Source organism: Erpetoichthys calabaricus, chromosome 2 (assembly GCF_900747795.2).
Source record: "Erpetoichthys calabaricus chromosome 2, fErpCal1.3, whole genome shotgun sequence".
Lineage (NCBI taxonomy): Eukaryota > Metazoa > Chordata > Cladistia > Polypteriformes > Polypteridae > Erpetoichthys > Erpetoichthys calabaricus.
Window position 1 is genome coordinate 322,382,374 of NC_041395.2, and position 12,298 is coordinate 322,394,671.

Genomic DNA, 12,298 nt, shown 5'->3' on the forward strand with positions numbered 1-12,298 from the left:
ATATGAAAACAAGAGCATCTTTTGGCAAACAGTATTTGCAGTTTGACGTTAGCTGCATTTTGCTTCTAACATTGTTTTATATAATTATTGAATTAATATGCAGGGAAAAATATTTTTCCTGATGAAATACAATTTGTCATATTCAGAGACACCAGGTCATAATAAGACAATGCTGGCTGTAAAGCTGCTTAATTATTTACTCAAATGTTTACTTATGATAACTTTTGAAAAGAGAAACTAAGGTACAAGGCTAAATTGTGTTTAGAGCTTAAGAAAACAAAATAAAAAAAGCACCTGCTTTGAACACTGGAGTGTTTTAAGGGCTGGTAGATCATGCTAAAAGCTCGTTGAAACTGAGTTGGTCTCTGCCAAGCAAAGAAATAGGCTATGTTAGTGAGGCAGGGAAAAAGGTTTATTCAAAGACCCATTGTCACATGACAAAGCACAGCATTTTTAAAAAGTTTACTTCTTTTCATTAAAACAAAGGATCTAAGTACTGCATTTTTCAGGTTTTCAAGTTTTCAACAGAAGGTTAAAACTGAATGAACACAATATTCCAGTTATTGTCTATAATGTGTGTTTAGAATAAGAAAAAGAAATAGTGTAAATCTAAGCATTTCATAATTTTCAAAAGTGAATTGAGTAGTAAATGCTACAAAAGAAAAAAAAAAACACCATAACACAATGATGACATAGAAGAGTGACACCTATTTGGAAAAATGAAGTATCAAGCGAGACTGCTGTCTATTCAGACTTACGTTTTATTTGGCTCCGGAGATGCAGCAGGGACAGTCTTAGCCTCCAAGGCAGTGTTCAATTTCTTTATATTATCAGAGGAGTATAAACCTGCAGGGCTGTTGTACTGATTTGTTACAACTTTTGGACTGGTGCTGGAAGCTGAACCGGAAGAAAATGGCATTGCACTCCGGTTGTGAGCACTTCCTATGTGTTTCACCTCCTGCATGCAAGGAGGCAAAGGAAAAATAAGAAGTGGGGTCATGCAAAAGACAGTGGCAGCCACAGAACATGCAACACACTGACTATTCAAGCATTTTACAGGTGGCACAGAAAAGCAGTACTACATCATGTCTGAAAATGCACTGTGGAACGCTTAAAAACAAATCATAACAAACTCTAAAACATTAAAAAAACAAAAAAGTAAACACTACTTAAATAGCCAGAGGAGAAAGATGTGGTGCCATTGAGATGCATTGCACTTTTGTACAAGTGAGCAGTGTGATTCATGTCTGAAATGCACTACAGATTTAGTCACATTGACTAGAAGCACTGAGCATTTAAAATAAACTGCACTTCATTAAACAACCAAAAATGATGACCGTTTGTGCCGAAAAAGCTTTAGAATTTTAACTTTAACACAGATCAGAACACAACTTTCAAATATGTTACATTCTGTGGAAATTACACCCTCCAGGACTGTATTGCTTTGAGAAGTGGAAACATTTATTACTGTATATTATAAAATGTATAAACAAATCAGCTCAGCTAAGCAGAAATAGTTAAATGCAATACAGTAAAAGTGTATCCTCAATTAAAAGGGTGTAGTTTAAGACAATAAGAAAGATGCAACTTTGAAAATAACTCAGGGTAAAAATGTTAAGTGGGACAATGGTACACAATAAATTAAAGGAACATGTTAGTCGATATCCTAAGGATTTTAAATATGGTGCAGTAATACGGACAGAAAACAAGACAATATTATACAATTTATTTACTCCTTAACACATTTACTTCAGATATACTTCAAATATAAATTAAGACTTACAAAAATATACCATTTAAAACATGTTTTATGAATACTGTACTTACAAAGAAATTAACATACTTTTAATCAAAAACTTGTGGTGATATTGGCGATATTTTATTTAAAGTAAAAAGGAGGACACCTTGTGCCAAAGAGAATGAATTTGCAATGGTATGGGATATGATATCTGAACTTGGTATAATGACAGCCGACAGATTAGGGCACAAAAATAATTGATTCCAGGGTCGTACATAATAAGGTGACTTGTTTTTTGTAGAGAAATCTCTAAAGTGACACTTAAAAAAGTGTTTAATCATATAAATAACTTTTTTTTTTTTTTTTTTTTTTATAAAAATTGAAGGGTTATACTTACTACTCCACCCATTTGCATTTCCTTTATTACATAAGCAGAACAGTAGCCATTAATGTCTGGGTTTGCAAACTAGGCAAAATAATGGCAAAATCCCCTTAGTGCATAAGAGGTTGATTTAGGCAGTATTCTGTATGAATAGATCCCAACTATTTGTCACTTTAGAATGATTGTGTTATTTTCAGTGCTGGTGTCTGTTCCTTGGCAGATATGTTACATTGTGAAAAATTAAAAATATATGTACATTTTTATGTTTAAGTGTATTTTACACCTTGTTTGTTAGAAGGCATTTTCTGAACTGTGATCTGGCCACAAATCTTTTTTTTTTTCATCAATGCTAGGTAAAGTTTTGTGCCCTTACAATCTGAATTAAAAATGAGAACACTAAAGGTATCGGTGAACCATCTTTTGATGCTACGCGTCTGTTTTAAGAACTATTAACACTTAGTGAATTAGAGCTTCATTAGTAAAGTTTGATAAGTGAAAAAATAGACATGGGCACTGCATCTACACTGAAGATCAGTTTAATAATAACTAAAAGCTTCACATATCCACCTTTATCATATAATTGTAACTGCAAAGCTCAGGGAAACTGAATTTTCTTGATGTACCATTGCATTGAACATAAAAAACAAATTCTATGCCACAAATACTGTTTGGATTGAAAACAAACGCAACCTAACTAGGTATGAGAGCGGAGGGACACAGCACAGGTTCAGAAGGCCTCAATGAGCTATGTATATATGGAATTCAACAAAATTAATTAAAATGAATACAAGTAGTGCATCATGAAACTATTTCAAATGTCTTGGAAACATCCATGAATTACATCATATGATGCCCGAGATAGATTTGGTATTCTCTGATCATGAATTAGACCATGCATGTAATCAAATGGATGGATACGTGGATTGGGAAATGCAATTTACAATTTGTTACTTCATGTCTGTGCAAATGTTTCAATATTTAAATAAATGTGTGAAACGGTGACTTTTAGTTTCATTATGCAAGTGACAGCTGAAGGCAATATAGAGCTTGAAATTAGCAAGCAGTTTCGGAACTATAAGATTCTTCAGATTCTATCAAAAATGTCTCTTGGAAACTGTTCAGTACATTTTTATAAGTTAACCTTTTTTTCATAAAATGTATTACGAAAAATGTCATGGCATTTGTAAATAAGGCAAAAAAGGGCGGCACGGTGGCGCAGTGGTAGCGCTGCTGCCTCGCAGTTAGGAGACCCAGGTTCGCTTCCCAGGTCCTCCCTGCGTGGAGTTTGCATGTTCTCCCTGTGTCTGCGTGGGTTTCCTCTGGGCGCTCCGGTTTCCTCCCACAGTTAGGTGGGTGGATTGGCGATACTAAATTGGTCCTAGTATGTGGGTGTGTTTGTGTGTCCTGCGGTGGGTTGGCACCCTGCCCGGGATTGGTTCCTGCCTTGTGCCCTGTGTTGGCTGTGATTGGCTCCAGCAGACCCCAGTGACCCTGTGTTCGGATTCAGCAGGTTGGAAAATGGATGGCAATCAAAAAATGCACATCTATTGTGTAGCTGTAGCACACTAGAGTAAATTCTTCTTCTTTGATCCCTTGCTAGTGAAATAAACAATTGAGGCCATTTTTACTTCTGAACCCAGTTCATGGTATACCAGCAACTTTAAACGTTTTAAGAATTGTAGAAAGCAGGCCGGCACATGCTGCAGTTGCTTACTGCTAAATGAGCTTAGCAAGTGCAGAACAAACCTATTTTCCCAATCAGGCCTATATATATATTTTTTTGCATCACAATTGTGATTAACAGAAGTTACCACAGACAGCACAATTTCAAGTAAACCCAGACTACAGCATAGCTGTGGTGTCAAATATTTTAATACCTCTTTATAAGTAAGGATATACGTTGTACTATTATATTCCTTAACAGATACCAGACCGTTTGTATTACCAGTATTTTTTTTCTAATATCTAGCATAGCGTCCCATAAAGAATCTGGGGAACTTCCTCTATGTAATTTTGTGGCATTCCTTTAACATGTAGTAATAAGAAAAAAAGCAAATAATGCCAAATTTCGCAAGCCACATCAGATATTAATTATGTCATTGCAAAGCCACAGCAGAAAAAAGGGCACTTTTTTTTTTTTTTTGCACAGAGGTATTTGCTATAACTGCCACCTTCAAACATCAGTATGTACATTTTGACTTGATGTAATAAGTATTTGGTACACCCAAGGTGTTTGATAACACATTGTCTCCTTGACAACCTTCTGCTAAACATAAACAATGACATCATTTACGACTGGAACACAAAGAACTTACTTGTTTGAAGAAGGGAGGGGTCAGTTACTCACCGATAATGCAATAATGCCAATCCACTACAGAGAAAAATTTCTTTTAACTTAACTATCTGTATTCTATTTATTTAAGACTATTTTCTTTAAACTAGTACTTAATTTTAGTAGTATTTAATTACTTCTCCAATACCAAGTATGAAATGACCCTTCCAAGCAGGTATATACATAGTATTTTTATTGACTATGCAATAATCAGTTTTGCATCAATTTATTTTTCTAACCTATTTATTCAGCTCACTTTAGAATGTTGGGGATCCATTGTCTATCCCATCATTAGCACATGCAAGGTCGGATCCAATCCTAGACAGGGCACCAGCCCATTACACAAAACAATGCTACAAATCAATACTCACCCACACGGGACCAATTTAGACACAACTATAAAGGATTTCTAGCTTGTGATGGAGACTCCACAGGGTAATGAGTGGAGCCCTTCTTGCTCCTTGTTCATCTATGACTGTCACTGCTCCAACTCCATCATTACATCTGCTGATGACCCTGCCATCACAGTCCCGATCACCAACAGTGATGAGACAGCTTGCTAAGGAGAGTTTTACTTGCCGATTCAATGGTGCCAGGATAACAGTCTCACCATTAATGTTAACACAACCAAGGAGCAGGTCAAACATCAAGAAGAAGTAATCAGAACATACTGCCATCTATGTCAGAGGTGATGATGGTAACAAATGAACTTAAGTGGGCACAATACGTTTTGGCTATTGTCAAAAAGATCCACCAGTGTCTCTGTTTCCTCTGCTTTCCACCTGAGGAAACTTGGATTCTTCCATGTGTTCTCACAAACTGCTTTATGACAGACATTTGACGTGAAACAGTTGCAACATGTTCAAAAATAAAAATCAAGAAAGCTCCAGAAGAGGGTCAGTTACTGGTGCAAATCCAGAGTGGTAAATGCAACTGTAAAGCCAGACATACTTTTTACTGTGGCTTTTCATAACAACACACTACACTGCTAAGTAAGTGAACTTGTTTCTACCCTGGGAGAATTCGGCATATTATCTCTTTTACAGAACAGACTGCTCCTAATATATTCTTCAAAGAACAGTTACCTTTCAGAACATGTTATAGTTACTTGGTTTTGCATCATAAGAAAAACTGGACTCTTATGTGGTCCATACTTAAAAACAAACAAGAAAAAAATTCTCTAGTTCACACCAAAAAGTGACCATTTTACAGCACAAGGCTGGCTGAAAACAAGTGAGAAAGTAGCTGCAATATTACCTGTATATTGATAGATCTGTTTCTACCTCTATGTTCAAAGGCTTTGAACATTGCTGCTGATGAGGATCTTTCCAATTACATGGTGCTGCTGCCACCATGCTTGACAGAAGAGGGTTGCAGAATTCAAACCAGGAAATGTCTACATTGACTTTTAAACATTTCTGGAAAACTCCTGGTTATTTGGCAACCAAATGTAGAGGGTCAGCGTTACACAGTGGGAGGGATTTTATTTCCTCATGTGTACTTTGTCCCAATTCAGTCACAGAAAATTTTAGCTCTTTCAAAATTACCATCATTCTCATAGGTTCTTCCCACATAAGTTTTCTTCTTTTGTTGCTGAACAGTGTTTTGCATCGGCCTAAGCAAGGCCATGTTTGCTCACAACATTGCAAAGTTAATGAAGATATGAATATTGCGTTGCCTCATGCAATCTAACCTGTGCAATGATTTCCCATAACGTGGTGTTAAACTGTTCTTTTTTCAGAAAAAGTCTAAAGGATGCAGGTTGATTTATTCTATAATTACATGTGATACTATTACTACATACTTACAAAAGCCAGTCATTTAACTTTATAAAACAGCAAAGCACTTTTGTACACTTCAGAAAACTTTGCACTCTTATCACAGCAAATGTGTATATTTAATACAATTCAGTTATGAGTATTTGCTATCTTGTGATTTGAAACTAATTAAAATGCTAATATTTTTCTACAGGGAACATCACGCATATCAGTTTTCAAGTCATTTTATGTGGTGTAGGGTATAGTAAAAATTTACAATATATCATATATTAAACTTGTAAGCTTTCATGTTTACATTTACACTTACTCAAAGGTCTTGTTAGACACAAATGATTCAAGAAGGAAAAAATATCTAAGGATTAATTGGTGTTATGAAAATCACTTGTATTCTATCCACTGTGAACGAGACTGATCAATACAACAACCAAGATATACTAATAACATTTACTGTTGTAAAAAGGTATAAACACCTGTTAGCAGAACTTACAAGAACCAAAACTACTTTTAGAATTTTAGAACCATTCTTAGAATTTGCTATTCAAACGTTTTGTGCGATCTTGAGCTGTGTTGAATTAGTGTTACTATTTTGTAATTTATTTGGCAATTTCCTCTCATAAATATTCTGCATTTTAGATGTCCATAGTGGGGACTTTGTAGTGAGTTCCTCTAAATGCAATATGAGGAGTGCAACACATATGAGAACCTCCTACTCATGGTAAGAGATGAATTCTAACAGGTTCAGATAACCTTTGTAACTTAGCAAAATAATCAAAGATTGAGAAGAACATCACATTGAGAAACCAAAGATAAGAAGTATTCATTTTGGGATACAAAACAGAGCTACACCTTTTGTGGAAACATGTTTGTGTGGCCTTGAGAAGCATGAGGAAATATAAAATAACACAAATGCAAATGCTAATTCCAAAGGCAGGACAAGGACATTTTTCACTACAGAACTAAAGCTGTACAGTAAATAGATCAATAAATATCCTGCTTTTGACAAGACAATCAATGACAGGGATGATCTCTTTAAATGATTCTTTTTACAGATCCATATATATTCTCTGTTTAAATATCAAAAAAGCAGTAATGCAACCTTAAGGCAATTGTCTCACAAACAAAATTTGTACTTGAACCAATTTTAATAATCAGTTGTGGAGTATATTTTCATCTATTTTACCCAAACAATAAAAATATTCTTGGTTTAAATTTTTTTTAATTAATTAACGGTGTGAAAAAAGTAACATTTTTAAATTATATCGGATAGCTACAGAAAAGAAACTCCCTGTTGAGAGAACCACTTTTTCTTTAAACATCCACTTCTTGGTTTACCTGTGGCTCACTGGCTAAATTCATTTTATATGGATTTGTTTTTCCATCTTCTGAGACCATCGGAGACCAAATCTTCGATTCAGACCTACCAAAGAAGAACAATTGTGAGCAGATATTCTGTAATAAAGATATAGCTAAAACCAAGCAAATAATGTGAAGTTGCAGCAGTCAGTGTTGCTGCCTCACAGCTCCTAGTCCTTGAAACTTTAGAGTGTATCTGAATCATTGGACCCCATGTAAGAAAAGGCTCTGGCTCCTGTCACAGTGAACTAAATTAAAAGGGTTCAGTACTGGATGGAAAGAAATAATATTAATCTTATTGTAAATTCATGTGAAAGCCTCAAATAAGCAATAGTTTTCTCAGAGCCCCCCAACAAAATTCTAAATTTTATGTGTTTAAAACAATAACATTTAATTATATATAGCACATTTTCATGCAATAATGTAGCTTAAAGTGCTTTACAAGATGAGAAAGAGAAAGTTGCAGGAAAAGAAAAAACAAAGATAATATTAAAGAATAAGTAACAACAAAACAAGGTAAGGTCAAATGGCCAGTCAGGTCAGAAAAAACAAAAAAATTAATCCAGTTTGGCTGGAGAAAAAAAAATAAATCTGCAGGGGTTCTAAGGCAAAACAAATGCCCAGCTCCTAGTCGGCATCCTATCTAATGTAAATGTTCCTAAATCAGTTCTCTTTGTTCTCGCATGATACAATTTGATGACATTGGTCTCGTGGACAGATGAGACACCTGCCTTCATTCCATCACCACACAGGGCTGCATGGTGCTTTCATCAGGTGGTGGTGGTGGCAGAGATTGCCACCACAGGAGAACCAGAAAAAACAGCAGAGAATAGTGGAGATTAGTACAGATTGTGGTTAGTATGTATAGTGTAGTACAATGTAATACAGTGAAAAATAATCTACAGGAAGTGATAGAAAAAACATACTCCCCAGCTGAGAGAGGAGTGTAGATGTTGCCTTTTTAAGGCAGGTAGCTCAAAAGCTTGAAAGTTTTATCTCTTTAAGTGGTACATATTTTCAAAGTATTTCAAAGTTTCAGGCATACTTGGAGCTGCTAGAAGGAGTTCTAGTCTAGTCTCTAGGTAGACAAAAGATGAGCCACTATAAATACTATAATTGATTTTGAAGCTTGCAAAAAAGTGAACCAAGTGGGAAAGTTTAAAGTTGTATTGAACTAGAAGTGATTTGAGCTTGGGGAGAGAAGTGGGCAAGCTAACCACTCAATCACCTTTTCAAGACTTACTCAGGTAGTGCCAGAGAAGCAAGTGTAAAACATTTATCCTATGTTTTTCTGTGTCTGCTGACTGGATAGATTTTAATTGAACACTCATTTAATTGAGTAATGGAGTTAAAACTGCACATCACTGACCGACAATAACACAAAAATATCTGAGTACCCCCGAGATGTCCCATCACTTAAATGAACTACAAAAACCTACCTACAATTACCTAAGTGTTCTCAGAACTGGGAAGCAAGAAAGGTAAAAATCCTTCAGAGAGTGAAAGAGAGCATATCAATGAACTGGACAAACAAGAAAGAATAGTTTCAAACAAGATATCAGGCAGAGAAGTAACAGCACTAAACACTAAGTCAGGATATAATATGGCTTTAAATGATAAACCAGAGTTAAACTCAACAACACGTTTTTGATCTTTGCACTGTCCTCGGTCATGCTGACTTGTATAATATAGCTATAGCACATTTTTGCTTTAATCTAAACATGTAAAGTCTTTTAAAATATGTTGTCTTCCACAAAGATTAAAGTAAACTTCATTTGGAACAGTAATGATCTATCAGGGAATTCCAGTAGATGCCACCACCTAGAGTGGTTAATTTTCGATTTCAAAGACCAGATTAATTCAGGATACCTTGGTGTAAATCTCTTCTGCTCTCAATTGCAGTACACACTATGATTCTATGCTGGGAACCATTTATGAAGGCACAGAGGGAGGATCTTGTTACTATACAGACAAAAATTTACCTGAAGTCGATAATTTCTGTTTATTACGTGAAAGCAGCTTATGAAGAACTAGTTAACCGAGACACAGCATTAGAGAAAGTTCAGTCATTACATTTGCCAACAGCACGTTAAGGATGAGACTACATTGATACAGATGTTGCAAAGCAAGCAAGTGTCCTAATCCATTACAATGTCAAAGAACCTTGGCATATTCCAAAATATACTATGTATCAGATCCTTTGGAGTTAAGTTAGGTTGTCTTTTCATGTTGGAGTTCTCTTAAGGCAGGAAAAGTGATATCATGGCAGCAAGAGACATGGTGCTCATTGTGTGGTGAGACATACTTAATTCAGTTTAATGTCTTTTCCAGAATTTTATTAAATTAAAAAAAACAATACTCCGTGTGCACAGAGCTAACAGAAGGGTATACAGGAGTACAGCTGGAATATGCTAAAACATTGCTTGCTTAGTGTATACAGTTTAAAGCAGCAGACCATAAAGTGCAATGATTGATGGTCAAATTGTAACATATTGTGCTTCAGTTCGGATTGATTTATGTTCATGTCATTTTACTGTTAATGATGCCTATGAAATAAAAATTAACCAAAAGAAATGTCACCAAAATAAAATAAAAAAAACTTCTCTGAAAGACTTGGCATGACTGTGTGTGAGATTATTATAAAGAGCTAGGGTTCCATTTGTTATTTAGCCCTTCATTTTGTTGCCAGGATAGCTGTCAACATTCTACATGAAACTAGCAATGATTAATATATAACAAGGTTAAAATCCAATATATTCCTTCAATAAATGTGACTGAACTGCATATTGGCTCTTCCAAGTCTTTTCATCTTAACTTTTTATTCAGGGATAATTGGAAGAAACAGGAAAAAAAATTACAGAACATGCCTTGAATTAAGTTGCTTCAAAACGATTCTACATGATTATTCTTTGATCAATGAATACCAGATAGCTATTATTTTACATCTCTGAGCATTTTTATGATGTTTAAAAATGTTACATATAATATCCAAGATACTTTTCTGTACACATACAGTACTTGCACAATTCAGGATGGTTTAATACTGAAAAGTACTTTTTCATGTGAAAGCTTTGAAGGAAGCAAAAAAAAAAAAAAAAAAAGTTGTGAGTAACAATGCAGTCATTTTCAGATAAAATGCCAGACAAGAGCAGACTGGTGACATCATCGGTCTAGTAATGAACTAGTAGAAGAACTCAGATGTCAAGAACCAAAGCAACTTTTTCAAAGAACCCACATAAAACAGTACTATTCTCTATTAATAGATAGGGTATATAGTCTTAAATTGGAACAATAATATTTTGCTAAGGCAGAAATTTTTACTGTAGGAATGTGGAATAAAATATTGGAGATTGCATTTTATAAAGCACTTGTTATAAAATGTATTCATGCCACACTATTAGTCAAAAAGAATTAAAAACAAAACAAAGCTAAATATTCTTAAACCCATTTAATCTGATTCAGGGTCAATGAAGTTCTAAAATATAAAAAAACAAAACAAAGAAAAACATAAAAAGATGAGTACTTTTTCATCATTTTAATCTGTTAACCCTCAGAATCCAGAAGGTGGCTGGTAGAAAGATAAAGCAAATGCAATGACTCATACATTTCCTTTTATGGAAGTGCAAGCAATTCCAATTTTCTGATGGACACTGTTATCTAAACAGTTTTTTTTCCCACAGAGCACTAGGAACTTAAGGAATCCTCAGCAACACAGTTGGCAGGAAAAACTCTTTGGCAGTTGCTCATGAGGTACACAAAATGAAAAGAAAGCAAGGACTGCATGTTTGCCTGGTCAAGAAGAGTCGGCTTTCAAGAAATTTTTTCCAAGAAGGTAATATGTTAAACATGACATCAGACTTAATTAGAGATTTGCTGCCTACAACAAAGTAATAAGAATTACTGCCTTTAAGCCAGTCAGCACTATTTGATCTGTTGTGAATTATAAAGCAATAAGGATGTATGGGGTGAGGTGAGTTGAGGTGGGGCTGTGTATAACATGATATGAAATAATAAACCTTATTTATACAATACTTGGAGGAGGGGGTTGGGAGCACCTGAGGTTTCATGATTTTTGAAGGGTTCTCTGGCAAGGCCATGGAGATATTTTCACAGGTCATTCCATAAAACAATCAAGATGATAACCTAAATTCTGATCATGGTGTGGTGGAGGGGATTGCTTGTTCCAAGAGTGGGCTGATGAGATCCTAAATGTTTGCAAAAAAGCTACTCTTATCATATTGGTTAAAGATAAGACAGACTGTGGAGGGTGTCCTGACTTTGTACTACCAAAAATGGCATATGACCAGACAGGATAAGAGTATCTTGAACAAATGTATCCTGGTCCACTGCTATATGTCAGTTTTTTGTTTGGATTTGCACGGAATGAATTGTGTCAACAGTGTTGGTGTTAAAATATCTTGTCACTTTTAGGACTTTGTCAACAGTGTGTATTCTTTCATCCTATTCATCATTCTCATGAACAATATATCTAGGTACAGCTGAGGCTTGAAGAGTATTCAGTTTGGAAACCTGAGGTATTACTTTTTTTCCCCTTGGCCTCACCCAACTGAGATCCTCAGTACACAATTAAGTGTCTCACAGTTTAGTGTATTGTGGACAGGAGAGCAGATCTGTTTCTAAATATGGTCACGGTTCAGTCTCAGGAAGGAATGTATTTTTCTGTACAGGTGAGGGGGGAGCAGCTGCCAAAAACA

At 35.3% G+C, this 12,298-nt stretch overlaps 1 protein-coding gene across 3 annotated transcripts in view; it reads right to left on the minus strand.

Moving 5' to 3' along the window:
* pdlim1 (PDZ and LIM domain 1 (elfin)) overlaps positions 1 to 12,298 on the minus strand; it is a 68,834-nt gene that overhangs the window by 14,635 nt on the left and 41,901 nt on the right. For 2 of the 3 annotated variants that reach the window (XM_051923491.1, XM_028795984.2), the window contains exons 3-4: positions 7,563 to 7,647; positions 759 to 958 (exon numbers count right to left, since the gene is read on the minus strand). In XM_051923491.1, coding sequence (XP_051779451.1) covers positions 759 to 958; positions 7,563 to 7,647 — 285 coding nt within the window. Of the gene's footprint in view, positions 1 to 294; positions 366 to 758; positions 959 to 7,562; positions 7,648 to 12,298 lie in introns of all 3 variants that reach the window. The other variant, XM_051923492.1, reaches the window with a different exon arrangement.